At 38.4% G+C, this 27,134-nt stretch overlaps 1 protein-coding gene across 3 annotated transcripts; it reads right to left on the bottom strand.

Annotated features, from left to right (window-relative positions):
* Positions 1–1,611: 1,611 nt before the first annotated feature.
* On the bottom strand, positions 1,612–26,926 carry BBS5 (Bardet-Biedl syndrome 5). Of its 3 annotated transcripts, none has more exons than XM_010354419.2 (12): positions 26,758–26,926; positions 24,078–24,160; positions 19,237–19,302; positions 18,506–18,555; positions 18,247–18,374; positions 13,401–13,536; positions 12,563–12,658; positions 8,872–8,934; positions 7,265–7,399; positions 3,514–3,668; positions 2,399–2,422; positions 1,612–2,244 (listed from the first exon to the last, which is right to left on the bottom strand). In XM_010354419.2, the coding sequence occupies exons 1-12, from the start codon at positions 26,814–26,816 to the stop codon at positions 2,196–2,198; spliced, it is 1,044 nt and encodes a 347-aa protein (XP_010352721.1). In that variant the 5' UTR covers positions 26,817–26,926; the 3' UTR covers positions 1,612–2,195. The 3 variants fall into 3 exon arrangements, with proteins under 3 accessions (XP_010352721.1, XP_030772236.1, XP_010352722.1); XM_010354420.1 differs by having other exon boundaries at positions 2,090–2,244; positions 3,585–3,668; XM_030916376.1 differs by lacking the exons at positions 24,078–24,160; positions 26,758–26,926 and adding an exon at positions 22,769–23,202.
* Positions 26,927–27,134: the final 208 nt, after the last annotated feature.

The following is a 27,134-nucleotide window of genomic DNA, read 5'->3' on the forward strand; positions in this document are numbered from 1 at the left end:
CTGAGTTCAAGCAATTCTCCTGCCTCAGCGTCCTGAGTAGCTGGGATTACAGGCACCCACCATCACCTCTGGCTAATTTTTGTATTTTTAGTAGAGACGGGGTTTCACCATGTTGGCCAGGCTGGTCTCGAACTGCTGACCTCGTGATCTGCCCAGCTCGGCCTCCCCAAGTGCTGGGATTACAGGTGTGAACCACCACACCTGTCCCATTAAATACTTTATTACATAGTCATATTGTCACATTATCTGAACTCAAGTAGGGCTGTAGAAATAACTGTAATTTCAAAAGTTGGTATTCTTACACATGTCCCCCAAAATAAATTCCATGAAGACAGGGATTGTGGGAGTGTCTGTTCTTTTCAAATGCTATAGCCTAGGGGTTTTGTGAGTGCTTTATAAATATTTGTTGAATGAATGAATGCCCCAGATCAAGGAATTATGTGTTTTTAAACTTCAAGGTTTCTATCCATGAGTTAAGGCCTTTTCTTTTATTTTTCACTGGTACTGTCAGCTGCTAAAACAACAGCTGAAAGAAGAGCTCATTGACTCTTTTTCCATTTATAGATGCCACTAAAGGTTTTAACACACTAGAAAAAACTAACAGCTGCTTCCTTGTTTAAACAATAAATGACTCATTTCTCTCTACACGTAAAATCTAACATTTGAAAAGATTAATGAGTCAGATACAAACATCATATGACATCTGAGATTATTCCTTACTAGTTGGCAATTTTATAGTCTCTTTTCCTTGAAAAAAAATATTTAAACAATAGTTATGGCAGCATTTTATCTGTGACCAGTACAAATTTTTCATACACTCTTTCCCCCGTCACAAAGGTAGTTTATTATAATTCTAACCCTTAAAATGTAGAAATCCTTTTCCATTTAAATGAAGAAACCAGTTTGTAGCTTTTGTTGATTTTTAATAAACTTAGGTTAGTACTTGGTTGTACTGTATGTCTATGGTTGTATACAGAGTTGCATCTTATTTTAAATGTTTTTACAAACTTTTCCCTCTGGAAGAAGAGGGCTCCTTTGGCTAATTTCAATTATTTGAAAAAGATTCCTTACAATGTGTTTTACATGGAAACAGTGGTCAAAAACAATGAATGATGCTAGAGGTCAACAAGTCTTAGCTAACCAAGAAATGAGAAAAATAATATCTTATTCTTAAAAATTCAAAGAAGTTTCAATAAATACAAAGAGAAAGCTAATAAACAAAACTATTTTCTTACAGAGTAAACGTATTCTTGCCAAAACTACATCGAGATTCTTACAAAATGGCATCCAAAACACTCTAAAGGGGGGTTGATGTATTCCAGAGTTAGTTGTAATTTTTAGTTTTTACAAAAATGATAGGTTTAAGGATTACAATTTGTATTAGAGTTGGTTTACATTTGGAGCTATGTGATTATTTATTTATTTATTTATTATTTATTTATTGAGACGGAGTCTTGCTCTGTTGCCCAAACTGGAGTGCAGTGGTGCAATCCTCAGCTCACTGCAGCCTCCACCTCCCAGGTCCAAGTGATTCTCGTGCCTCAGCCTCCCAGGCAGCTGGGACTACAGGTGCCTACCACACGCCCAGCTAATTTTTATATTTTTAGTAGAGACAGGTCTCACCATGTTGGCCAGGCTAGTCTCAAACTTCTGACCTCAAGTGATCTGCCTGCCTCGGCTTCCCAAAGTGTTGAGATTATAGGCATAAGCCACCACGCCTGGCCAGGAGCCATGGGATATTTAAACCAGATTTTTACAATTAAGAAAGCAGAATTTTGATTATTCCATAAGAATAGTCTTTTTCTTTTAAATAATACTTTCAAAACGTTAAATGGTGCTGCATAAATTCTTTATTAAACTGAACATGATACAGTCACTTAATATCTGAAAACTAAGACTTTACAGGTATTAAGTACAAAATAAACATTTATAAACTAGGTACATTTTGATGACAATTTTAAATATAATTTTTAGAAAACTGAAGTTTTCCAAATGACTTTTTCCCCAATCATTAAAAAAACTCTTACAAGTTTTAAATATAAAAGTTGTAAATATAAAAACTATTCCATGACTTATGGCAGGTGACTAGTATCTTTAAACTAGAGATATCTTTAATAGAAATCCATCTCAACTCAAGATCAATCAACTCATTACTTCCCAAAGTCCCTGTAGGGTGAATCCATCCTTCAATTTCTCTATTGCAAGCCCCAGTTCTTCTGAAAATACTGGTTCACGATCTTGTTGCTTTTTGGGAGACAGGAGGATAAGATGGGAATAGAGAAGGTGGGCAAGGAAGAGGAAAAAAACAAAAAAATAGGTTTCACATAAGTTTGTGAATGTGAAATGTTGGAATTTAGAAACTTTTTTCATATATTGTAGGTAAAATAAATGTCCTTACCTTATTGCCATCAGCAAAATAAGCCTATAAGACAAAGAAAATTCTATTTCACAAACTGGACATATAATATTCTAATAGATCAGTGGGCTAAGGTACTTAATTTGCAGAATGATTTTATAACTAAATGTATTTCACATTCTGTTACTGTGTAATTTTTTTTCATCTATCTCTACAATGCTGGTAGCAGAATTCACTCTGTTAATATTTACAAGAGTTATACCTTAAGTTGTAAAAAATGTGCTTTGTAATGTATGATTAGCACTGTTAACTTGAAAGGAGATAAAAAAGAATGACTTAACCATCATATGGCAAGAAACAGGTAAAAAAGAGAAAAAAAGAAAAGAAAAAGAATGACTTAGAAGCTATACAATTTCTTCCCTACATTTGGTTTAGAAGATGATACTGGCAAAACAAAACAAGTACTTCAATGTGTCAGCAAGCGAATACAGTTTGAGGTAGTAGTATAATTATTTTATACTAATTTCACACCTTTGTTTCAAAGTATTTGTTACCAGACAGGTATTCTAGTCAGATTAACAGCCATAGAATGGAGAAAGCACTATTATTTTGGCTATAAGTTAAATGATACCAATTTGGAAATAGGAAGGCTATTGTTCAAATACATGTCCTTTTCAAAACAAGATCCCTAAAAAATAACAGATGAACATTTCACAAAAATTAATGAAAGTATAGATTTTAAATTAATTTAACAATATTTAACATGTTCTATTCACAGTATGAAAAAACTTTACATATCTAAAATCCTAAAATCCTCTGAATAACTAAGTTTTCAAAGTATCTTTCCTTTTTTTTTTTCTTTTTTTATAGAAATGGATTTTTGCCATGTTGCCATGTTGGCCAGGCTGCTCTTGAACTCCTATCCTTAAGCAATCCGCTTGCCTCGGCCTCCCAAAGTGCTGGGCTTACACGTGTGTAAGCCACAGTGCCTGGCCTCACACGTGTGTAAGCCACAGTGCCTGGCCTCAAAGTATTTCTGATTTTGGTAATTTAAAAGTTATTGTCACAAAAGAAATCTCTCACTAAAAATATTATCTTCAAACTCAGGTTTAAGATACCATCAAAATCTCAAGTTATATGGTGTTTCACACACTTACACTATTATTTTATTAAACAAGACCGAGATAAAATCCTTGAGAAATTTAATGCTCTCCTTTGTGATGCTCACCACAAAAGCATCCGTGTGATCATCAGAGTCTATTTCTACATCATCTTGAATTTGTTCGACTGTCAGAGCTTCAAGTGGCTGGGGCTGAAAATCAGCAGATGTTAAAATGCATCAAAAACAATATTAAATGTACCATGAGAACTGCAAATACTTTTAAAATAACAATTACAAACTACTAAAGTCTATAAAAATCATGGTATAATTCACGTTGTTTTATTAAAAAACTAACTTGAGTAATAACACTAATCAAGTAAACCTAAGCTTTCATATCTGAAGTCAATATCATGAAAAGAACTAGAGAGAGAAATTTACACATACTTAATACTCAGATATCTTTAAAGAAAAAACTGAGTTGACTTTCAGTTTCTTTCACATTGTTTAGAAAAACTAAGTTTTGCATAATAGCAAATGTTCAATTTTCCTCAGAATAGTCATTATATAGAATTTGTGAAAAGTAAAAGAACTAATATTTTTATGGAATATTCTAAAGGTAAAGAATAAAATGTAGAACTAATACTTATTTATTTGTTTATTTTTCAAATATTTGAATATCCCCTTTGTTATATTAGGTACTATGCCAGTACTAACAAGGGTTATAAAATCCTACCCTTAAACACAAAGGGTTTATAATTTACTGAGTAGAGAAAAAGATAAAACACAATGACCGATAACTAAATATTATGTTGAACCATAAGAAACTACCATTTTTTATGTCAAAATGATAAAATATCAACACTATTATATGATTCAACCTACAAAAAGCAGTTATAACAAAGCTGAGGATAGCCTTAGTGTTTCAACCACGTTCAGAGTTGTGTGACTATGTGCAAGTAAATTAACTAAGCCTCAGTCTCCTTAACTGCGGGATAAGGATAATAATAATATGCCTCACAGTATCGTTGGGAAGATTAAATGTGATGGTGCATAAAGTGCTTAGAGCAGTGAATGACAAACAGCAGATGTTTAACACAGTCATCCAACAACTATGAATATTCACTATTATGTGCTAGTTTTGACTGGTGGAGATATAGCCATTAAACAGACAAAAACCGCTGACTTCATGGAGATCACTTATAGTGGAGGAGACTGATTAATTCTGAAAGGAAGGGAGGAAGGAGAGAGAGAGAAAGTAAGCAAGCAGAATAAAGTGATGGGAATTGCTGTTTTAGAAGAACAGTCAGGGAAGATCCTGAGGAGATGGCATTTGAGCAGGGAGTCACATGAGGTGAGACAGTGAGCTATTATGGCTAGCTGCTATTACGTACTGGGGTCAAAGAACAGGAGAAGAGAACAAATGAAACTTAGAGAATGGGTAGGGGAACTAACCTGATAAGCATCTCCCATGTGCCAGGCATTTAATGGACATGATCAATAACTTTCTAAGAAAGATTATGTCAGTTTTTCACTTTTATTTTTTTAAGGGAGAGGGTCTTGCTTTAAGAGATAGGTCACTGCTGCAGTACAATGGCATGATCACAGCTCACTGCAGCCTCAAACTCCGGACCTCAAGCAATCCTCCCATCTCAGCCTCTTGAGTAGTTAAGACTACAGGCGGGTCACCACCACACCTGGTTAATTTTTAAAATTTAAAATTAAATTTTTTTTAAATTTAAAATTTAAAATTTAAATTTTATTTTTATTTTAAATTTAAATTTAAAATCTAAAATTTAAAAATTTTAAATTTTAAAAATTTAAAAATTTTAAATTTAGTAGCGACAGGGTGTCACTATGTTGTCTTATTATGTTGAGGCTGGTCTCAAACTCCTGGCCTCACGTGATTCTCCCCCTCAGCTGCTCAAAAGTGCTGGGATTATAAGCTTAAGCCACCGTGGCTAGCCCTATATCAATTCTGAGAAAACCGAAGCTCACATTTGCTTAGGATCACAAATAAATGATGAAACTGGGATTGAAAGTCAGGTTCTAAGGACCATGCCTGTTCTGCAACATTATTTTACAAAGAAGAATAATAGCTAGAAACAGGGAAGAGAACTGGTATAACTGAAAGTGTAAAATAAGATAATGGGAAAAATGAAGGAATACTTCAAAGTTTTGAGTGCAGCTGACTTTGACAGTGCCAAAAACATAGGTAAACAAATCAATAAGCAGGTTGCTGTTTTTGAGAAAAAGATGAGGAGGCCAGTTTTAGGTATGCCAAGTTTGAGATGCTCATCCAAGTCCTAGTGTATCTTATTGACTTGTATAATTATTTAAATTACTAAGATAAATCTGAAATAAGAAATTTCACTAATCTCATTTGGGATGCTCATCTATATGAAAATATTCAAGGGTATTTGGAACCATAAACTGAAAGAATATGTCAAGGTCAGAAGGAAAGATCTAGAGTCATCCACAAAAGTACAAGTTGAAGAAGCTGAACAAGCAGGTGATATTACCAAGGAATATACAGAGAAGGCAGAGTGAAAGGGAGACTGCTGAAAGAAGAGCATGTTGGGAAGAAAAAGAAAGGATGGTTCAGATGATGAAATACCTAGATAGTGTATGTAATACAATGTCAGAAACCCAGATGCAAGTTTTAGCTAGAAGGACAAATATTTAGAATTTGACAGGGAGGGAAAAAATTAAGTACAAGGAGCACTACCAGGCAACAAGGGCCTCACTAAAGTCACATGCTGTAGTCCAAGAGCAGAAGGAGAGATACAACTAATGGCTGTGACATGGCTCAGCATGCGAAGAAGCCCCAGCAGGGGCACTGATCATAAAGTAAACGGCAAGGGCACCAACAATAGAGTGCATAATGAGGGTGCCAGTAAAAGAACAGACAGCAAGGGAGTCTACAATCGAGTGATCAGTGATGGGACCAGGACAGAGAGGACAGCAAGGGCAATGGCAGTGGAGCAAATGGCAAGGGCACCTCTGACAGACTGGACAGTGACTGTCCCAGTGATAGAGCAGACAGTGGGGGGCACCAACAATAGAGGGGACAGCAAGTACATCAGAGCTAGCGCCTCTAGCAAGGGTACTGGTGATAGAGTGGACAGTAACGTAAGTAACAAAAGACACCTCTAATGGAGTGGGTAGTGAGGACACAACTGATAGACTGGATGATGAGGGTCCCAGCTGGAGAGACAAGTGAAGGCAAAAGAGAGCTCATGTACCTGGAGAGCAGGGAATACTAGCAGCAACCGGGAAAGAAATCATGAAGAAGACAAAGAGCAGACATGTGGGCAGGAGATGCAAAATATTTCATAACTGATATGGCAGAAGTCCGGATCAACAGGAATGGATGCAGGCCGTGTTGATGTAGCCTACTCCTGGAGTTGCTATATTGTGGAGTACTAAGGAAGAAGATGGTATTCATGAGGCCTGTAAGGTTTGTCCATGCTCATAGGGGGCTGAAGTAAAATAAAAATCTGACAGAGTGAGAGACTCAAGTCTGTCTGTATCAGAGGAGCATTGCACATGGAAATTTACTTAGGTGGCTGCCCACCTACAAGGGCAGGTATGGAGGGCAGGAATGAATGATGAAGCAGCCAATTAGAAGACAGGTGGTAGGTACCAATTAGTGATAATCCAGGAGCTGTGCCCACTTGGGCAGAATCTGTATATTCACCATTTTAAACACAGTTCAAAATTAAATGGTGCACAGTGGTATTTACAACTGAATTTTATAGATTGCATAAAAGCAATGCAAACTTTATTTCACATACTCAACAAATTACCTTTTCTTCCATCTCATAATCAACTCCAAATATGGGACTGGCAGAATAGACTTTGTGAAGTGAATTGATTTCCTTAACTGATTCTTGTAGTTTTTCCACAGGATCTATTTTAAAGCCAAGAACATATCCACCACTCTACAAGATAAAATAATAATAAAAAACCCAACAAGTCTGAAGAACAGTATTCATAGTATAAGATAAATTATAGCTCAAATTGTCCTTATTTTAGAGCATAATACCTAAGTTCATTTTTTCAATTAAACTTTTTATTATGAAAAATTTCAAACATATACAAAAACAGAAGAGCACAAGGGAGCCTCCACGGAGCCATCATCCAGCTTCAAGAAGCAGCAACACGTGGCCAACTCTGTTTCATCTGTAACCCCGCTCTCACCTGAACCCCTCCTCCCCCAACGCAGGCTTATTTTGAAGTATATCCAAATATAAGTTCATCTGAAATATCAAAGGTAACCTTTCAAGATTTAAAAAATACACTGTAGACTGTGAAGGCCAAGGGAACTATGTTTTTCTTGAACTAGGCCTTGGAAAGGAACAGACTACATGAAAAGAAGAAAGGAAACGGGCCATCTGAGGCTATCTCCTTGAAGAATTAGGAAAGAAACGGGGCCATGATACAGTGTTTTGAGAGAAGTGTTAAAAAACTAAGTAGCACACCGTAATAGGTGAGAGTATATGTTCTGGGTTAAGAGCACATGCTTTTATGTTCAAATTCTGGTTCTACCACTAATTCACTAGCTGTAGGATACTTAGAAACTTTCCTTAACCTTTCTAAGCCTCAATTTTCTAACCATAAAATGGTTATCAAGTTGTCATATTAAATAAGAGAAACATATATATGACATTTGGTACAGTTCTTGGAACAGAGTAAATAATAAATGGCAGCTGTAGGCCAGGGGAAAGGAATAAGCAGACATTCATGTTTAAACTTAGAAGGTAGATAAGTAATTTTATAAAACACTTTAAAAAAATGTGTTTAAAATTTTAGCCAGTCAAAACTACTACCATGAGACCAGCATGTTTTATTTAAATGCATTTCTGCAAAAACCTGGCATAATGGAGCACAGCAGGTTATAAATAGCATAGAATGTGTGTGTGAGAATATAAGACCTCAAATCGTGTGTGTGTACACAAATATATGTTTGTGTTTCTCAAAGACAGTCTTGGTAAATCAGTCAGACTTGAGATCACAGCTTAGCCCCATCACTTACTAGCTGTGAGATCATGGGTAAGGTTCCTAACTTCTCAAAGCCTCAGTTTCCTTGACTATACAATGGAGGAGAAATAGTAGCTGTATCGTAGGGTTGTGTAAAGATTGAGATAATGCAAGAAAAGCCCTCAGCACAATGACTTGATTCTGTCATTAATAAGTGATGATCACAAATGATCATGTCTGTCCAACAAAAAAACATAAGCAGGATTCTTCCTCTGGGGACAATTTCTATATGACTTCAAACACTTCATATATAACTTCATATTAAAGCTAATATTCTCAGATGTAAACTGATTACTATACAAATAAAACTAACAATCTAGACTGTCACATAGTTTTAAAAATCAAAGATTAATAAAAATAAACAAGATCTTACCTGCTGAGAGCTTTCTATGACAAGAGCTAAACCAAATTTTGAATCTCTAATCTTTATTGAACGCTAGATACAAAATGAAAAAGAAAAACATGCAAGTTTTTATTAATTGAATAGTGACTCTTTAACTCAGTTTTTAAACTTTACACAGTATTTACTTTTCATAATCTAAAAAACAGAATTCTCCTCTTTCCTTCATTAAACTCCCGCAGAGATAAAATAAAAAACAAAACTGAAAACAGGTGGCAAACTTTTAAGAGGCAACACAAGAAAGACATCTCTGATATAGGCACAAAGTTCCCTGACTCAAATATTTCTCACTTCCAGGTAGTGAACATTTTTTAAAATTAGAGACAATTAAATTAATTAGGTCTCATTCAGTCACCCAGGCCAGAGTGCAATGGTGTGATCATAGCACACCACAGCCTCAAACTCCTGGGCTGAGGGATCCTCCTCCTACCTCAGCCTCCTGATTAGCTAGGACTACAGGCATGTGCCACCATGCCCAGCTACTTTTTAATTTTTTGTAGAGATAGGGGTCTCACTACACTGTCCAGGCTGGTCTGGAACTCCTGGCTTCAAGCAATCCTTTTTTTTTCTGTTGAGACGGAGTCTCGCTCTGTCGCCCAGGCTGTAGTGCAGTAGCCGGATCTCAGCTCACTGCAAGCTCTGCCTCCCGGGTTTACGCCATTCTCCTGCCTCAGCCTCCCAAGTAGCTGGGACTACAGTCGCCCGCCACCTCGCCCGGCTAGTTTTTTTTTTTGTATTTTTTTAGTAGAGACGGGGTTTCACTGTGTTAGCCAGGATGGTCTCGATCTCCTGACCTCGTGATCCGCCCGTCTCGGCCTCCCAAAGTGCTGGGATTACAGGCTTGAGCCACCGCGCCCAGCCAAGCAATCCTTCTTTCTCAGTCTCCCGAAGTGCTGGGGTTATAAGCATAAGCCACAGTGCCCAGTCTGAACTTTTAAACAAAAGACTAGGAATCTTTCAGTTTTGGTAAACCAGTGTCTTTTGTAGCTCCTAAGGCTAGATTAGTTTGTTAAAGTCACATGTGCCTTCTGTTTCTTCCATCATAGGTGGCTACATTCTTAAAAGAACCTCCATTCTATTTAAGTTTTAAAAATAAGTTTGACTATTTATCACTAGACATCAAGGAAGGTTGGGATAGATCAAGTGTCATTAACATCAACTGGTAAATGTGATGTGAGGACTAAGCTTGGTCAGCGGAATATAGGTGGTGACACCAGTGGCCTGGGAGAAGGGGAGAGTAGACGCAGAATGGCAGGTAGGGCCTGTAGAAGTGACAGAAAATGTACCTGCTGGCAGGGTACGGGAGAACCACGGAGGACCTAACACTATGACCAGGAGACCGAAAGCCCAGAGAAGGGTAATCTGGCAGGTGATGATGGGATGCCATGCTTCTAGACAGACAGGCAACTTTGAGAAACAGACTGAGAAAAAGAAGAAAGGCTTTGATGATAATTGTTATGAAAACCTGGCCTTTCACCTGGGCTACTTTACACCCCACCAAGAGTATATACAATCCCAGTTAAGAATCATAGGACACTGGCTAGGGGTGGTGGCTCATGCCTATAATCCCAGCACTTTGGGAGGCTGAGGTGGGCAGACTGCTTAAGTCCAGGAGTTTGAGACCAGCCTGGGAAACATGGTGAAACCCCGTCTCTACAAAAATTACAAAAAAATTAGCCAGGTATGGCGTTGCATGCCTGTGATCCCAGCTGTTCGGGAGGCTGAGGTGAGAGGATCACCTGAACCTGGGAGGTGTCGGTTGCAGTGAGCCAGGACCATGCCACTATACTCTAGCCTGGGTGACAGAGGGAGACCCCTGTCTATAAAAAGAAAAAAAGAATCACAGAACACTGGCATTCTGGCTTTCAATAGGTAATCTAACCAGGTGTCTGTGGGTGACACAGGCTGGTAAGACAGAAACTGGCAAGAGGCTGATATAAATATCTATAGGAGCGGGGTCAGGGTAATGGCTGAGGTGTAGAGCTGAAGTTAGACTGACTGCTGCAGTGACAGACTGTGATGATATCAGATTGCAAGTTGTTTGGGCCGCTTGAATTCATTCCAGAGGCCATATTTGGCAATTCTATTCTTAAATAACAAAAAGAACAGAAAGCACAAGGTTGTTTACTACTCAGTAATTATTCAGCGTAATAGAAGTTAGGTTAGGCAAGCTATAACACGTTAATGCAATATAAAAAAGCAATAGCAATACAAAGACCAATTTGTCAAATACCTATGTAGATTTTGTTACATTGTCCCAGCCTTGATTATAAATTCTTATGTTTCTTTTTATAGCAAGAAATAATTTTCTTCCTATGAGATTCTATGGCTTTCTGTTTAATATGTTGCTTTTCTCCATCAGACTGAAAGCCCCTTGATGGCAGGAACTGTATACTGGTTCATGATTTTCATGATTGTGTCTCTAGCACCTGGCACAGAGTAGGTACTCAAAATTTGGCATAAAAATGAATGAATGATCAGAAATTTTAAAGAAACTCAGAAATCAAATAATTTAGCTAAAGATAGGGTTGGGAATATTTTGTAAAGAATTAGTCTTCTCATGAACCAGGAATTCTTTTCTTAAAAATGGTATTTTCCAGGTATCACATACATTCTGTCTACTCAATAAATATTAATAAAACTCTAAATTTAGTCTTAAGACTATATATCCTACAATAAGGGCAATTATCACAGGATAACCTCATGAGATTTTCATTAACTATTTTTATGTTCCATCTAATTTGTTCTAGAATTCTGTAAGTAGTTTCTTCATATAAAATTAAATTATTTAGTGGATTGAAGTTTACAGTTCGTTTCAATGAGTCACTTATTTATCATAGCAGCAGCAGAGTACAAAGAACTATCTTTAGCTACTCCCAAAACAAACTGGTCTCAGATACAGTCAGTTCTTATTTTGAATTTTAACAGTTTTGTTTTTTTAAAAAAAATAGAGAAGGGGGTCTAGCTATGTTGCTCATGCTGGTCTCGAACTCCTGACCTCGAGCAATCCTCCCGCCTCAGCCTCTCAAAGTACTGAGATTACAGGAATGAGCCACCATGCTCAGCCTGATTTTAACAGTTTTAACTGAACTTAAGCTGAAAGTATTATCACAAAAAATCATCTTGATTCCTTTCACTGAATCTGTGGTATGAATCCAGCTTGTATTCCATTCTGTACCTAAACACAATGAAAGCAGTTCATTTGCAGAATTAATAAATTCCTTCTGGCTTTTAAAAGCTTTAGAGCAAAAAGTGACAAGAGAGCCAAGAAAAACTGTGGATCAGTGTGCTAAAGCTGTGCCAAGGAAGCACCACACACCTGCCTCATGAAAAAATTACAGAAAACTTTATTAAAGCCCTCTGGATGGAATCTAAGACACCTTACTCTGTATAACTATTTAAATTTTTAGAATCCAGTATATTTCTATTCTAATAGCAAGTTGATAATGGTGCTGCTTCTCTGGAATGTAGTACAATTGGATCTTTTCTACATTGAAATATTTCATAGTAAATTATCAACATCTTTAAAATATGCTCTCAGCTAATAACTGCTACCACTTAAAAAAGGGAGAGAGAACTCATCTAATCCTAAAAGTCCAATTAACTATTGAACAAAAATATTTATTTTATGTTAAAATAAGGTCATCAAAATGTATGTACTTACAATTTGCAGATATGGTATACTGACATTAAAACTGTCATTCATATTTGCATGCCATACAATTCTCACATTGGTAATAAAAAAGGTTCCTAAATTGCCCTGTAAAAGACGGCAATGAGATACAGAAATGATCACTTTTTTAGATACCCATTCTTAATTTTCTAATCACCAGAATAACTTATTTTTACAGCAGCAAGAAATACCAAAATTGAGTATCAATGACTTCATCATTCATCGATGGCAGTACAATTAGATGACTGACAGCCTGGACTCTTAAAGTCCGGCTGCCTAATCATTAAACTATTAGTACCTACCAACTGTCTGACCACAGGGAAATTCTTCTTGATGTATTTTGTCAAATGTAAAATGGAGATCTGATTAAATATCCCATGTAAATCAATCCCTTAGCACAGTGCCTAAATGTTAGACCTTACTAAAATTATCAATCAAAACCTTGGACAGGTTAAGGCAAAGGAGTTGTGGCAAGAGAGAGAAACAAAACATATGTAACAGCCCCCAACAATCCACATTAGATTGTATTCTTTATAAGGGTAGAAGTGGAGTTACTGTATTCCATAGTTATATCTTTACCACCTAGCATAGCACCAGGAGTTTTTGATTCATTAATTAAGGAGACATTCCAGGATTATCAGGTATTTCATTGTATTGAATTGAAAATAGGGATGTTATTGTCAACCTAACTTGTACTTATCGAAAAATAATATGCTTTCCTATAATGCTAATTTTAACAATTAGAACTGACTACATAAATCCAACGATGAATGGAAAAATGATTACCAAAACACTCTCCCAAAAGGTTCACGAGTTCTTTACACAGTACCTGATCACTGGATAAATTCCATACTCCATTTATTTTATCATATACATGTTCTTGTGGTAACAGTCTTAGTTGCTTGTTCTGAATTAGTGCACTTCTTAATTTAAAATCACGATACATTTTAGAAGTTTCATACGCTCTGTGAAAAAGAACAAACAAAAGACAATCCAAACTGAAAATGTGATTTTCTTGGGTTATGTTTACTTACTTACTAAAATATACAGTTGTTAGTATTTATGAACATTTCTCAAATAATTATGATAAATTTAATATTTTTATTTCTTTTTAAAAATTGTTTTTATAGAGACAAAGTCTCAATACCTTGCACAAGCCAGGCACAAACTCCTGGGCTCAAGTGATACTCCTGGCTCAGCTTCCAGAGTAGCTGGGACTATAGGCATGTGCCACTGCACCCAGCTATAGTTTTCTTTTTAATAAGGTCTGGCAATTACAGTTTTTTGTACAATTTGTCATTTTAGTGTATTATTTACATATTTTATCTCAATAACCTATTTTTTTTTTTTGAGATGGAGTCTCACTCTGTCATCAGGCTGGAGTGCAGTGGTGCAATCTTGGCTCACTGCAACCTCTGCCTTACAGGTTCAAGTGATTCTCCTGCCTCAGCCTCCCGAGTAGCTGGGACGACAGGTGCATGCCACCACGCCAGGCTAATTTTTGTATTTTTAGTAGAGACGGGGTTTCATCATGTTGGCTAGGATGGTCTCAATCTCTTGACCTCGTGATCTGCCCACCTCAGCCTCCCAAAATGCTGGGCTTACAGGCATGAGCCACCGCACCTGGCCCCTATTTTTCAATACATATGGAAATTGCTTTTTCTATCAAAATGCTACCTTTTCTTCATTTCCTTGTTTTTCAAAGGACATAAACAGGTGTCCAATTATTAATACTTTTTCTCAGCCAGGCACAGTGGTTCATACCTGTAATCCTAGCACTTGGGGAGGCCGAGCTGGGCAGATCACTTGAAGTCAGGAGTTTGAGAACAGCCTGGCCAACATGGTGAAACCCTGTCTCTAGTAAAAATACAAAAATTAGCCAGGCGTGGTGGTGCGCACTTGTAGTCCCATCTACTTGGGAGGCTGAGGCAGAAGAATTGCTTGAAACCAGGAGGCGGACGTTGCAGTGAGCTGAGATTGCGCCACTGCACTCCAGCCTGGGCCACAGAGTGAGACACTGTCTCAAAACAAAAACAAAAACAAAAACAATTACTTTTTCTCACTGCAACCTGAAAACATGCTCATATCTACCTCTATACAGAAAACTAGAATGAATCTGTACTGATTCCAAAAGGGACCCTAAAGGGAGAAAGGGGAAGGAGGAAGAGAAGAACGGGGAGAGAGAGGGAGAGAAAGAGGGAGGAAAAGGAGAGGGGGAGGGAGAGAAAGAGAATTAAATCCCTATAATTTTTTCAATATCTATTGATAATAAATACAGAAACCCTGATTAACTTTTGATTAATTTTAATATTTTACATAAACAGGCTAAGTTACCTATTTAACAAAAGTAAAGTTTTCTTAGCCTTAATAACTATTAGATTCATATATTCAATGTTGAACTTCTAATTTTTATTTTAATTAATCTTCTAATATATAAATTGTGAAAGAGCAGAATTTTAGCACTCTGCTTGTAAATCTTAATTTTCTTTTTTTTTTTTTGAGACGGAGTCTCGCTGGAGTGCAGTGGTGCGATCTCGGCTCACTGCAAGCTCCACCTCCCGGGTTCCCGCCATTGTCCCGCCTCAGCCTCCGAGTAGCTGGGACTACAGGCGCCCGCCACCGCGCCCGGCTAGTTTTTTGTATTTTTAGTAGAGACGGGGTTTCACCGTGTTAGCCAGGAGGGTCTCGATCTCCTGACCTCGTGATCCACCCGCCTCAGCCTCCCAAAGTGCTGGGATTACAGGCTTGAGCCACCGCGCCCGGCCGTAAATCTTAATTTTCTTTAGTGCTGTTATCATCAATAGTTAACCAGTGGAAGAAATGGAAACTATTTATGCTATAAATTATATTTTTGGAGAAGCACATAGTGTTTTTAATGCTATTAAAGACAAGCAGCTTCTGTTCCCTTCATATTCCATTTAGAACTTTTCATTTCACAGTACTTTTTTTTTTTTTTTTTGAGACGGAGTCTCGCTCTGTCGCCCAGGCTGGAGTGGTGCAGTGGCCAGATCTCAGCTCACTGCAAGCTCCGCCTCCCGGGTTCCCGCCATTCTCCTGCCTCAGCCTCCCGAGTAGCTGGGACTACAGGCACCCGCCACCTCGCCCGGCTATTTTTTTTGTATTTTTTCGTAGAGATGGGGTTTCACCATGTTAGCCAGGATGGTCTCGATCTCCTGACCTCGTGATCCACCCGTCTCAGCCTCCCAAAGTACTGGGATTACAGGCTTGAGCCACTGCGCCCGGCCTCTTTTCACAGTACTTCTTTAAGTGAAATAAAGAGCTAAGGTTTAGGTATATGCCCAAGAAAACTGAAAACATACGTTGACATAAAACTTATACACAAATGTTCATAGTAACATTATTCATAATGGCTAAAAAGTAAAAAAACCAAATGTCCATCAACTCATGAACAGATAAACAAAATGTGGTATGCCCATACAATGGAATATTCTTTAGCTACAAAAAGGAATGAACTACTACTACTACTGATACATGCTATAACATGGATGGACCTTGAACACACTGTCTAAGTGAAAGAGGTTAGACATAAATGGCCACATGTTATATGATTCCATGTAAATGAAATTTCCAGAATAGGCAAATCCAAAGAGACACAAAATAAATTAGAGGTTGTCAGGGCCTGTGGAGGGGAGGGAATGGAGAATGACTGCTATGGGTAAGGGGCTCATTTTGGGAGTGATGACAATATTCTGGAATTGGATCTTGGCAATAGTTGAACAGTACTGTGAATATACTAAAACTATCAAACTGTATACTTTAAAATTGTAAATTTTATGTAAAATTTTATGTGAATTATATCTTAAAAATTAAACCATTATATAGATCAAAACAGCAATAAAATTAAAAATCAAATAACAAACTAGGAAACTAAAAATAATATTTGCAATATACATGACAGCTAAGGGCATAATTAAGAAATTTATAAGAAGCCAAAAAATACATAAAATATATGAAAAATGTCAACTTCACTGGCAAATACAAATTAAATACACACATATATACACATACATACACAATTATATACACACATATATACACATACATATGTGTGTATATCCTTTCATCTTAGCAAAGCTTAAAAAAAAAAAACATAGCACTTAGGGCTGGTTTAAAAAAGAAAAAAAGCCGAGGTAGTAAAAAGAATTTAGCAAACAAGAAGAAAAAATATAAAAACAAAACAGCCTGGGTGAAGCGGCTCACATTTGTAACCCCAGCACTCTGGTAGACCAAGGTAGGAGAATCACTTGAGCCCAGGAGTTGGAAACCAGCCTAGACAACAAAGTGAGACCTGGTCTCTACAAAAAAAAATTTTTTCTTTTTTTGAGACAGAATCTTGCTCTGTTGCCCAGGCTGGAGTGCAGTGCAGTGATCTCAACTCACTGCAACCTCCATCTCCCTGGTTCAAGCGATTTTCCTGCCTCAGCCTCCTGAGTAGCTGGGATTACAGGCATGCACCACTACGCCCAGCTAATTTTTTTGTATTTTTAGTAGAGGCAGGGTTTCACCACATTGGTGAGGCTGGTCTTGAACTCCTGACGTCAAATGATTCACCCACCTGAGCCTCCCAAAGTGGTGGGATTACGGGCGTGTGCCACCACGTCCGGCTTTAGAAAAACATTTAAAAAAATTAGCAGAACAGGGTGGTGCACACCTGTAGTTCTAGCTACTCAGGAGGCTAGTGCAGGAAGATCGTTTGAGCTCAGGAGTTTGAGGCTTCAGTGAGTTATGACTGCACCACTATACTCCAGCCTGGGTGACAAAGCAGGACACTACCTCTATTAAAAAAAAAAAAAAAGGGCTACAAACCTAAAACAAACCAAAATACCAATAAAACTCTTCAGGGAAAACACTCAAACATGCCTTCTACCTATTAGAAAAATAATCTTTTAAATTAATTAATTATGCAACTTGTTTAGCTATATTGAATGAATTCTTTATTTCACTTTACCTACCTTGGTAGCTAATTTAATCCGGTAGAAGTTTTTAATGAATCTTCAGTAGTTTTATGTGTTTTATAAATACCTTCAAAGTGTTTATTAAATGATAATAAAACATGTTCTTCTCAATATCTTTCTGATGTTTACAACAGAGCTTGGAGGAAGATGGTACCACACTTCTAAGTTTTATTCTCTACAACAGGGGTCCCGAACCCCCGGGCCACCAATAAAGGGGTACTGGTCAGTGGCCTGTTAGGAGCCAGGCTGCCCAGCAGGAGGTGAGTGGTTAGGGGGTGAGTGAGCAAGGAAAGCTGAGCTCTGCCTCCTGACAGATCAGCTGCTGCATTAGATTTTCATAGGAATGCGAACCCTACTGTGAACTGCACATGCGAGGGATCTAGACTGTGCCCTCCTTATGAGAATCTAATGCCTGATGATCTGTCACTGTCTCCCATCACCCCAGATGGGACCATCTAGTTGCAGGAAAACAAGCTTAGGGCTCCCACTGATTCTACATTATGGTGAGTACATAATAATGATATAAATAAAGTACAATAAATGTAATACACTTGAATCATCTCGAAACTATACCCTCAGCCAATTCGTGGAAAAACTGTCTTCCATGAAACTGGTCCCTGGTGCCAAAAAGGTTGGGGACTGTTGCAGTCTAAAACCATAAACTAAAAATATTCAATAATCCATAAAGTATTACTATACCTGTGTACTGCCATCACAGAAGTAAAAAGTCTAGGGCTTCCAGGAACCAAATTTGTAAATATAAATTCAAAACGAGTACTGTTACATTTTGTTAGTATATAAAGAGCTTCAGTTTGGCCTCGTAATTTCTGTAAGAACAAATTTATTTAAAAGTTCAGATTTTAAGAGCAATTTCTCCTTTATAGTGAAATCAAACATCAACCTCAAATACCTAGTTTCTTTAATATATATATATTTCAATAAGATTTTTTAGACTTACAGAGTTAGCAGTCCTTGTTGTAATATTCAATATGCAATTGTAACCGACAGCTAAAATCCAAAAGCAAAGAATGTAAAGAGCATGATACGGCACACTGAGAAAAAATACTTTTCTAAAAAAAAAAAAAAGGTATATACAGAACTTTTAACAGTTTAAAAAATTAAACATATATATAAATCAACTTTTAAAAGTTTTACAGAAATAACTATAAATTTAAATAATTAAAAAAACTAGAGGGTCAATTCTGTCTCTTTGAACACACAAAAATATAACACAGGAAAAAGGAAGTCTTCATCCCTAAAAGCCTCTGCAGCATTCTTTACTGAAAGTTTTAGCACTACTACTAAAAAAGAACAAGTCTAGCTGGATAATCTAAAATACTTTTAAAAAATAAGTGAAACAAAATTTAACACAATGAAAAGCTTATACTTTTATTAGAGCTTCTTCCTTCTTTGGGATTAATCAAAACAAGGGATAGCATGTTCTCAAAAATAATCAAAAAACAAGAACCAGGGTTAAAGCCCTAATCTCACATATGTCCAAGACACAAACTGGACAAACAAAAATAATAATGGATAATTTCGTTTGCATTATGATGTCTAGGATTTCTGAAGGTGTTTTATTTTTATCAACTTAAGATTTCTACATTCTTCTTTGGTATCAAAGGCACCATGCAAATTCACCTGACAAAGGATTTTTTTTCTTCAGACTTGTCTAACAAAGATACTTACAAACATTGACTCTTGATAATGCCAAAGAGTGCCAGAGAATTCTTAAATTTGTTACCAAGAGTCTACCTAAAAGCACACAGACAAAAAATAGGTTAACTTAAATAAGAACTCGTTTTTGCAGCACTGAATGAGGTGGTTATGGAACTTCTGGCCTAGTACCAGAAGCAACACTCAGATATTTTTCATATATTTATTAACTGGAAATATTGTGCATATCCAACCTATATAAGGTATACAATATATGATTCAGAATCCCAGAGAAACAAAATTTGACAGTTATATGAGGGATACAGATGTTCTCTGCCAATAGCTTTGCTCTAACTCAAACTGACTGAGGAAAGAATTGTGTACTAGTTTTTTTGTCTTGGTAGAAGCTGTTCTGGGGTCCAGCAAGTCATATGTGTACAACTGAGAATGAATATAGGATAATTACACAGCTATTCACTGAAATCACACTTTTCAAAGAACTCTCACACACATGCTGATCCTTGCTATATGAGTACTTTCTTAGCAGTTCTCATTTAAATGAACCATATATTTATACACACAATTTTGCTGTGAGCAAACTATTTTGTTCCTAAGAAGTTATGGTCAGGCTGAAGTCTATTTAAGGTTTTATACTTTTTGATCTTAGCATCAGACTGATATTCATACACTGAAGTACAAAGTTAGATACGTCATTTCTCAAAATGTGTCCTGTACAATAGTGATCCCTTACTGATGCTCCAAGAAAAAAACAATAAATTTGAGAATGGCATACTAGGTGTATTAGAGATGTACAACACAATTAGCATATTATCTTAGCTTTGAGATATTCTGAAATAATAAGACTCACTTTGTTTAAACAGATTATTTCACCAACAAATTACAATCATAAAATTCTTTTTATGAGTAATCTACAGCCAGCCAGATTATACTATTTCTGAAAACCTCTACAATGTCTAAAATCAGAGAAACTAGGTCTGTATGAATACTTGAGTGAAACTGGATAGCAAATGTGGCTCTAAAAAAGATGAACACATTCTCAAGGGAGATTGTGGAAAATTACAGAATATGTTTGACAAACAATAAGTAACCCAGCATAGCTGGATTATAAAGTTCACACAAGATCATAGAAGACTAGGTATAGTATCCTTCAGTTATTGGTCCAGTGGAAAACAGATGGCACACTCAAGTTAGGATAACTGAGGTTTATTTACAAAAGAGGGAGCAGCAGTTCATGAAATCTGGAAGAAACAAGAGTCCTATGGAGCTGACTGCTTTGAGAGGAGAAACACAGCCAGCCCTTCATTGGGAAGGAACCAGGGCAATAAATACCCAGACCTCATACTCCTGCCTCCTTTTGATCTTCTGCCATGGCTCTTCCCACTGGAAGCAAGAGTGTACAAGGAACCCTTAGATGTACTCTATACCAGTTATCTTTCCAGGGCAAGGGGAACAGGGTGGAGAAGAATGCCGGACCTGGTTGGACAAATGGAAGACAGCAGCAAAGGTGATAAAAGTTGTTTTTGGATATACTAGAAGTTCTTCAATGCTAGACAAATAAGTTCAGACTTAGATCTATTAGGAATGGAGGCAGTAGAGTTGGGGGTGAGGTTTAGGATTGGAATTAGGGAGGACTAAAAATGTTTGAGAAGAGAATAATGACCCTACCAGTTTAGAAATCAATGTAGGCAGGTTCATCACCTAGCTTCGTGACCTTGGAAAAGTAAACTCACCTCTCTATTCCTCAGTTTCCTCATTTGAAAATAAATATGACTGCATCTACTTTAAATTTTTTGTTTTATTGTTTTCATTATTGTTAAATGAGATTATATTTATATAAAAGATTCAGAACAGTGACTGTCAATAAACATTCCCCAAATACCAGCTATTTAAAAAATAATCCTTTGCAAACTCATTTTTGACTTTTTTTTTTTTTTTTTTGAATATAGATACACTGGTTTTCCTTATGCCATTTTACCTAGGCAACATTTTATCTCTACAAATGTGCTATGGGCTCAGGACATCTATGGATTCTTTTACATTTTTATGTCAGTCCCAGGAGAAATTATGGAGTGGGAAGGATTTGCCATATAAAACCACCAACCACCTCTGTTTGCCTTTTTCTTTGCTCTTGGTACATCTCCTACAATCTCTAGGATTTTTAATGCTACCTCTTTTCTGCTGAAGAACCCCAGCCTACAGCTCCAAACCCAGTGTTCCAGACATGGACTTTCCTCTCTATCCTGCCTAACACCAAAATATAGTTGTCCCTGTTTCTGCTAATCTCCCAAACACTGAAATATGGCTGTCCCTTTTATTCTCACACAGCCTTTTAATACAGTATTTTAATCCTTTACAAACTCATTTCTATAACTGACTTTCTGATCATAGATACATTGTTTATGTTTTCCTTATGCCATTTTACACCTAAGCAACATTTTATCTCTATAATTGGGCTATGAGCTATGGGCAGTGTACAAAGCTAATCTGATAATTTCAAGTCAGGGTACTAACAGTTGAAAATGGATTAAATATGCTAATCTTCTGGGATACAGTTTTAACATAGGGGGCTCTTGAACTTGGCAATGTCTTAACTTGGTCATTTTCAAACTGCTGAAAGGGAGGGGAAGGAGATGGCTAGAAGGCAGGATTCCCCTTCCATTTTTTAACTCCTTAATGACCAGAAGCACTGCGTACTCCTGTAAAATTTCTAAAGGTTTTTGAGGTCTGGCGCATGCGCGCGCGCACACACACACACACACACACACACACACACACACACACACACACAGTTATTTCCATTTTTATTTTGAGACAGGGTCTTGCACTGTCACCCAGGTTGGAGTGCAGTGGCATGAATATGGCTTACTGTAGCCTCAACCTTCTGGGCTCAAGTGATCCTCCCACCTCAGCCTCCCCATTAGCTGGGGCCACAGGCCCACACCACCACACCTGACTAATTTTTTTTATTTTCTGTAGAGACAGGGTCTTGTTATGTTGCCCAGGCTGGTCTCTAACTCCTGGCCTTAAGTAGTCCTCCCATCTTGGCCTCCCAAAGTACTGGAATTACAGGCAAGAGCCAGTGTAGCTGGCCTATTTTTATTAATAGTAGGATTTCAGGCACTGGAGATTTCTGGTCAGGGAGGCTTTCTGCCCTTCCTACTTTAAAGTATTAGTACAGGATTCTGCACTCAATGAGTATCTGAAGAATCGAAAAATGTTCTATTAAGAGTTTCTGCCAATCTGTATGAGACTTTCTCTTGGCTTTCTCAAGTTAATTCAGATTTCGTCAAAATACAGCCATCTTGATAGCTGGGATTATTCTTCCACCCTCAAAAGCACAAACTAAGACTTCTTGTTTGCTGCTAGATCTTCATACTCCACTCTCATCTGAGCCTGACAGACACCAGGAAGCATTTCAGAAGTATGATCTAAGCATTACTTTAAGGATGGGCCCTAATCACTAAAAGGATCTGCCTGTAGGTGGTGGTAAGTAAGCAGCAGGCCCCTTTCTAAGCCTTTCTTCTCTGAGGGGAACCACCCTCACCTCTATCTCCATTATTTCCTTTGGTGTCTTCAACTGAATCTAAACAATCAATAAAATCTCCAGGTCTTGTTTTCATTTGCCTAAAATGAATATAAAGGTCTGAATTTTATACCTACCACTATACCTGCTTACCATCTATTAGGGACATATTTACTATCTAACATGTCTCTATTAAGAGACATATGTACATTAGCCGGGAGCAGTGGCTCATGCCTGTAATCTCAGCACTTTGGGAGGCTGAAGTAGGTGGATCACTTGATGTCAGGAGTTCGAGACATATGTACATAAAAGAGCCAGCAGCATAAATAACACTGTACCAAAAGTTCACGCATTTAAAATAAGGTCTCTGAGGGGAACCACCCTCAGAGAAGAAAGGCTTATAACAGGGCCTGCTGCCTACATGCCACCCCAGAGCAGATCAGAAGAAAGTCTCAGGAAGCAAGCAGCCACTCAAAGGGCTACAGTAAGCATGTTCTGCCAATAATGGTTACCGTTCCTTCTCTATGATATATTGATTCCTCCTTTCCTGAATGAAGTCTGCTCTATTTCCCCACCTACCCCTTTCTAATAAGAGGTTTACATCCCTCCCTCTAAACTTCTCCCCCTAAAACATATGCTGGATACATTAAGCTGCCATTCCACATCTTCTATTTTTTTTCCTTGAAGTAATGATGCTTCCAAGACCTACTGGTCACTGGCTCCAGACAGCTGCTATGGGCAGGCTGGACTTTTAAAAGTTCCAACCTTGGGGAGATTTAGTTTGGGAGGGGCTCTAGGGTCCAGCTGTGCTGGTCCTCGGTGACAGTCAGAGAAGTCTCACAGGATTTTCTAGTACTTGACCTACAAATAGATTTCACAGTGCAAGACTAAATTTGCTCCCCACATATCCATGTCTAGGTGACAACCAGAGGTGATTGATGGTGCATTACTCCTGAATTTTTAAAAAGGAAGCATGGCTCCAGGTACTACAGCTATGACCTACTTATATTTCACTACCCCATATTCTTTTTTTGGAAAGACAGATCCAATGGTCAGAACTAATGTCCCTTGCAAACAGGTCTACTTGAGTTTTAACAGTTACGTTGGATAAACGTGATGTTAGAACCAGGACTTACTGAATGACCAAACTACATGTTTAATACCTATCCTTTCTTCTGTTTAAATCTGAGAAAAGTCTTATATGAATTTAACTCTCCCCTTCTCACAATTACACTGACAAATGATGCTGTTTCATATATTCTCTAGCTAATATGATTCAACATTTGTAAATTAAATCAGGAATATAAAATACATTTAAAAATATACTCACCTCTATCTCCATTATTTCCTTTGGTGTCTTCAATTGAATCTAAACAATCAATAAGGACTTCTCCAGGTCTTGTTTTCATTTGCCTAAGGTGAATATAAAGGTTTGAATTTTATGGCTACAACTATACCTGCTTACAATCTATTTAGGGAGAAAAGAGACGCATGTACATAAAACAGCTAACAGCATAAATAATACTATACCAAATGTTCATGCATTTAGAAATAAGTTCTTCAAGAACTTCAAGAACCTGCAGATCAGTGGGGCCTGGAGTGATCAGGGCCATCTGGAGTAAGCCAGATTGGCAGGAGGTGTTGAATTTTGAAAAATAAAAGGAAAAGAAAAGAGTCCTGATTAAAGACCAGGAATAAGAAATGGTAAGGACATGGGAGAAGGCTAGTCAAGCTAGGAAAGAAGGACCATATTGGCAGGTAGTGAGAGAAATACTGTGGGATAACTAAGGAGGAACCAGACTATGGAGAACTCAGAATGCCAGTCTGATAGATTTAGGCCTTATCCTGTGGACAGGAGAGAACCTTCAGAGGTTTCTGAGTAGAGGAAAGGACATCAGAAAATTATGGAAGGGATGGTTAAAGAAGAGCTGTATGGGCTGGGTGCGGTGGTTCATGCCTGTAGTCCCAGCACTTTGGGAGGCTGAGGCGGGCGGATCATGAGGTCAGGAGTTTGAGACCAGCCTGGCCAGTATGGTGAAACCCTTTCTCTACTAAAAATACAAAAAAAAAAAAAAAAAAAAAAAAGCCAGGTGTGGTGGCATGCACCTGTAGTCCCAGCTACTCAGGAGGCTGAGGCAGGAGAATCGCTTGAACCCAGGAGGCAGAGGTTGCAGTGAGCCAAGATTATGCCACTGCACTCCAGCCTGGGCAATAGAGGGAGACTCCATCTCCAAAAAAAAAAAAAAAAAAAAGCTGTATGAAAAGCATCTTCGGAACTTAGCAAATAGATACAGGTGACAAAAGGAAACAAGAGCAGCTTGCTGACTGATAGAATAGATTCTACAGTGTCCAAAAAACCTAGCAAACTATCTAAAAGAGCCTTCTAATACACTCTTCATAGAGTCAACTCAATTACCTATTGAAAATACAGATATAACCATATCATTTCCCTGCTTAAAAGCCTTCTATATCCTCCCGCTGCCTAGAAGTTGTTAAGTCCAAAATCCTGGGCTAAAAATGTCACAATCTGGCTAATTTATCTCTCTATTTGTACCTCCAACCTCTCTCTGCAGCAGACCCTGCCTTTAGCCAATGAGGTTACAGCTCCAAGACTCTGCTTCTAACGCTTAATTCTTTTCTTCTTTTCTGGAATACTCGCCTCCTGTCTACCCTGACAAGGCTCTGCCCATTCTTCAGGGACCAGCTCAAATAATATGAATATTTATTCTTCAAGGACTTCACCAGGCAGAACAAATTGTTCTGTTTCTATCAGTCTCAGTTTTTCGTTCATTTTTTTTTCAGAATGGTACTTACCACATTTATTATAGTAGTTGTCTATATGTATCTCCTGCACGAGAATGGGGGGATATGAGTATCATTTCCCATTATTTTCTGTCTCTAGCTATCGGCACAGTAACTAGCACATAGTAAGCACTGATAAATGTTTACTAATGTTAACGAAACGGACTTTTGTTTGGATTAAGAACCCTACAAGAAAGACAAAAAATGTCATAGAATGTGCGCAATGTTACTATAGTCCGTAATTTTACGAATTCCTTTCTGTTTCTTCTTCTTAAAAGGCCTCACATGTTAGCATTAGATATCTAGCCCTTACTTAACCTGGAAAATGTATCAGTATTTCATTTCTCCATCTTAGGAGGTGAGGTCCATGAAAAGGAACGATTCCATCTAAGGAGGGGAGGTCCATGATAAGGAGCTATAAGAAGTAGCTAAGAAGCTCCATGTAATTAATCCAGGAATCTTAGCTTTAGCGTTTCTCAACACTTAGTATTCCAACCGGCATTTCCCGCCCTGGATTTTGGGGCAGGAGGTTTCTATCCACTTTCTCTTTACCATACTTTCCAAAAACAGGGCTTCTATTTAAAGTATAATTTCTAAGAACAGGCCGCAGAAGAAGCCTCCTTCTTGTTGGTGATTTATATGAATAACTAGTGAAAGCTTACCAAGGACATAAAGTTTGCGTGGTTAGGAATTTTTGAAGACTGCCTACTCCCACCTCCCTTATTTTACAGACATGAGGACTCTAGCTTGAATGATGAAGACCTCTGTCCAAGGGCCCACACTGTGTGTCGATATTACATATCTAGTTTTAGAATCCCTAGTTTCCTGAGCTCCTGACCTACGTTCCTTCCATGAAACTGAAATTCCAAGCTCACGTGGGTGTATATGGGACGCCAAGCCCTGCGTGGCCCCGGTCGTGCTCAGGTTCACATTCCTGATCGGTCCCGCAGGCCAGGATGAGGGACCGGAGGTCGCATGGGACCAAAACTGTGTAATCAGACGCGCTCTTGCCGCGGCGCCCTCCTCGGGAGGGCCACAGTGGCCCAACCAGAGCCTAGGGTCTCTCGAAGCGCAGACTACCGGCGCAAGCCTCCCACCCTCGCCAGGGCCGCGAGCTGCGGAAGTGCAGACTCCGCCCGCGGGTCCCTAACGTGCACCGCGGCGCCCTCTACAGGGTTGCAGACCCCTAGGGAATCTTGGAGACTCACTGCGAGGACAGGTCGAAGCGGACATCCCGGTCCTCCCAAAGCGCATCCAGCACCGACATGGTGAACAAAGCCCGCGGCAGGCCGTCTCCGCAGCCGTGGAGGCCCAGCCGCGTCTCTCTGGCTCCAAGGCAACGGGCCGCCTCTGTCACGACGTCTACGGCGGGCGCCGAGACTCAAGCTTCCCCGAGAGTGCGCACGCGTCGCCCAGCTCTTTCGCATACTTAAGCCGACTTGAGATGCGAGGCAGGGTTTAGGAGGCTCTGAGAAGCCCAGCTGTGTCCGCTGAGGGGAGCGTGCCTGACCTCTGGGCGACCTTCCTTGCCTCCAAACAGACATCCTTTAGTCATTATACCCCTCTTCTTATTTCTCTTCGCCGT

The sequence above is a fragment of the Rhinopithecus roxellana genome, chromosome 14 (genome assembly GCF_007565055.1).
Source record: "Rhinopithecus roxellana isolate Shanxi Qingling chromosome 14, ASM756505v1, whole genome shotgun sequence".
In the NCBI taxonomy this organism is placed as follows: Eukaryota; Metazoa; Chordata; class Mammalia; order Primates; family Cercopithecidae; genus Rhinopithecus; species Rhinopithecus roxellana.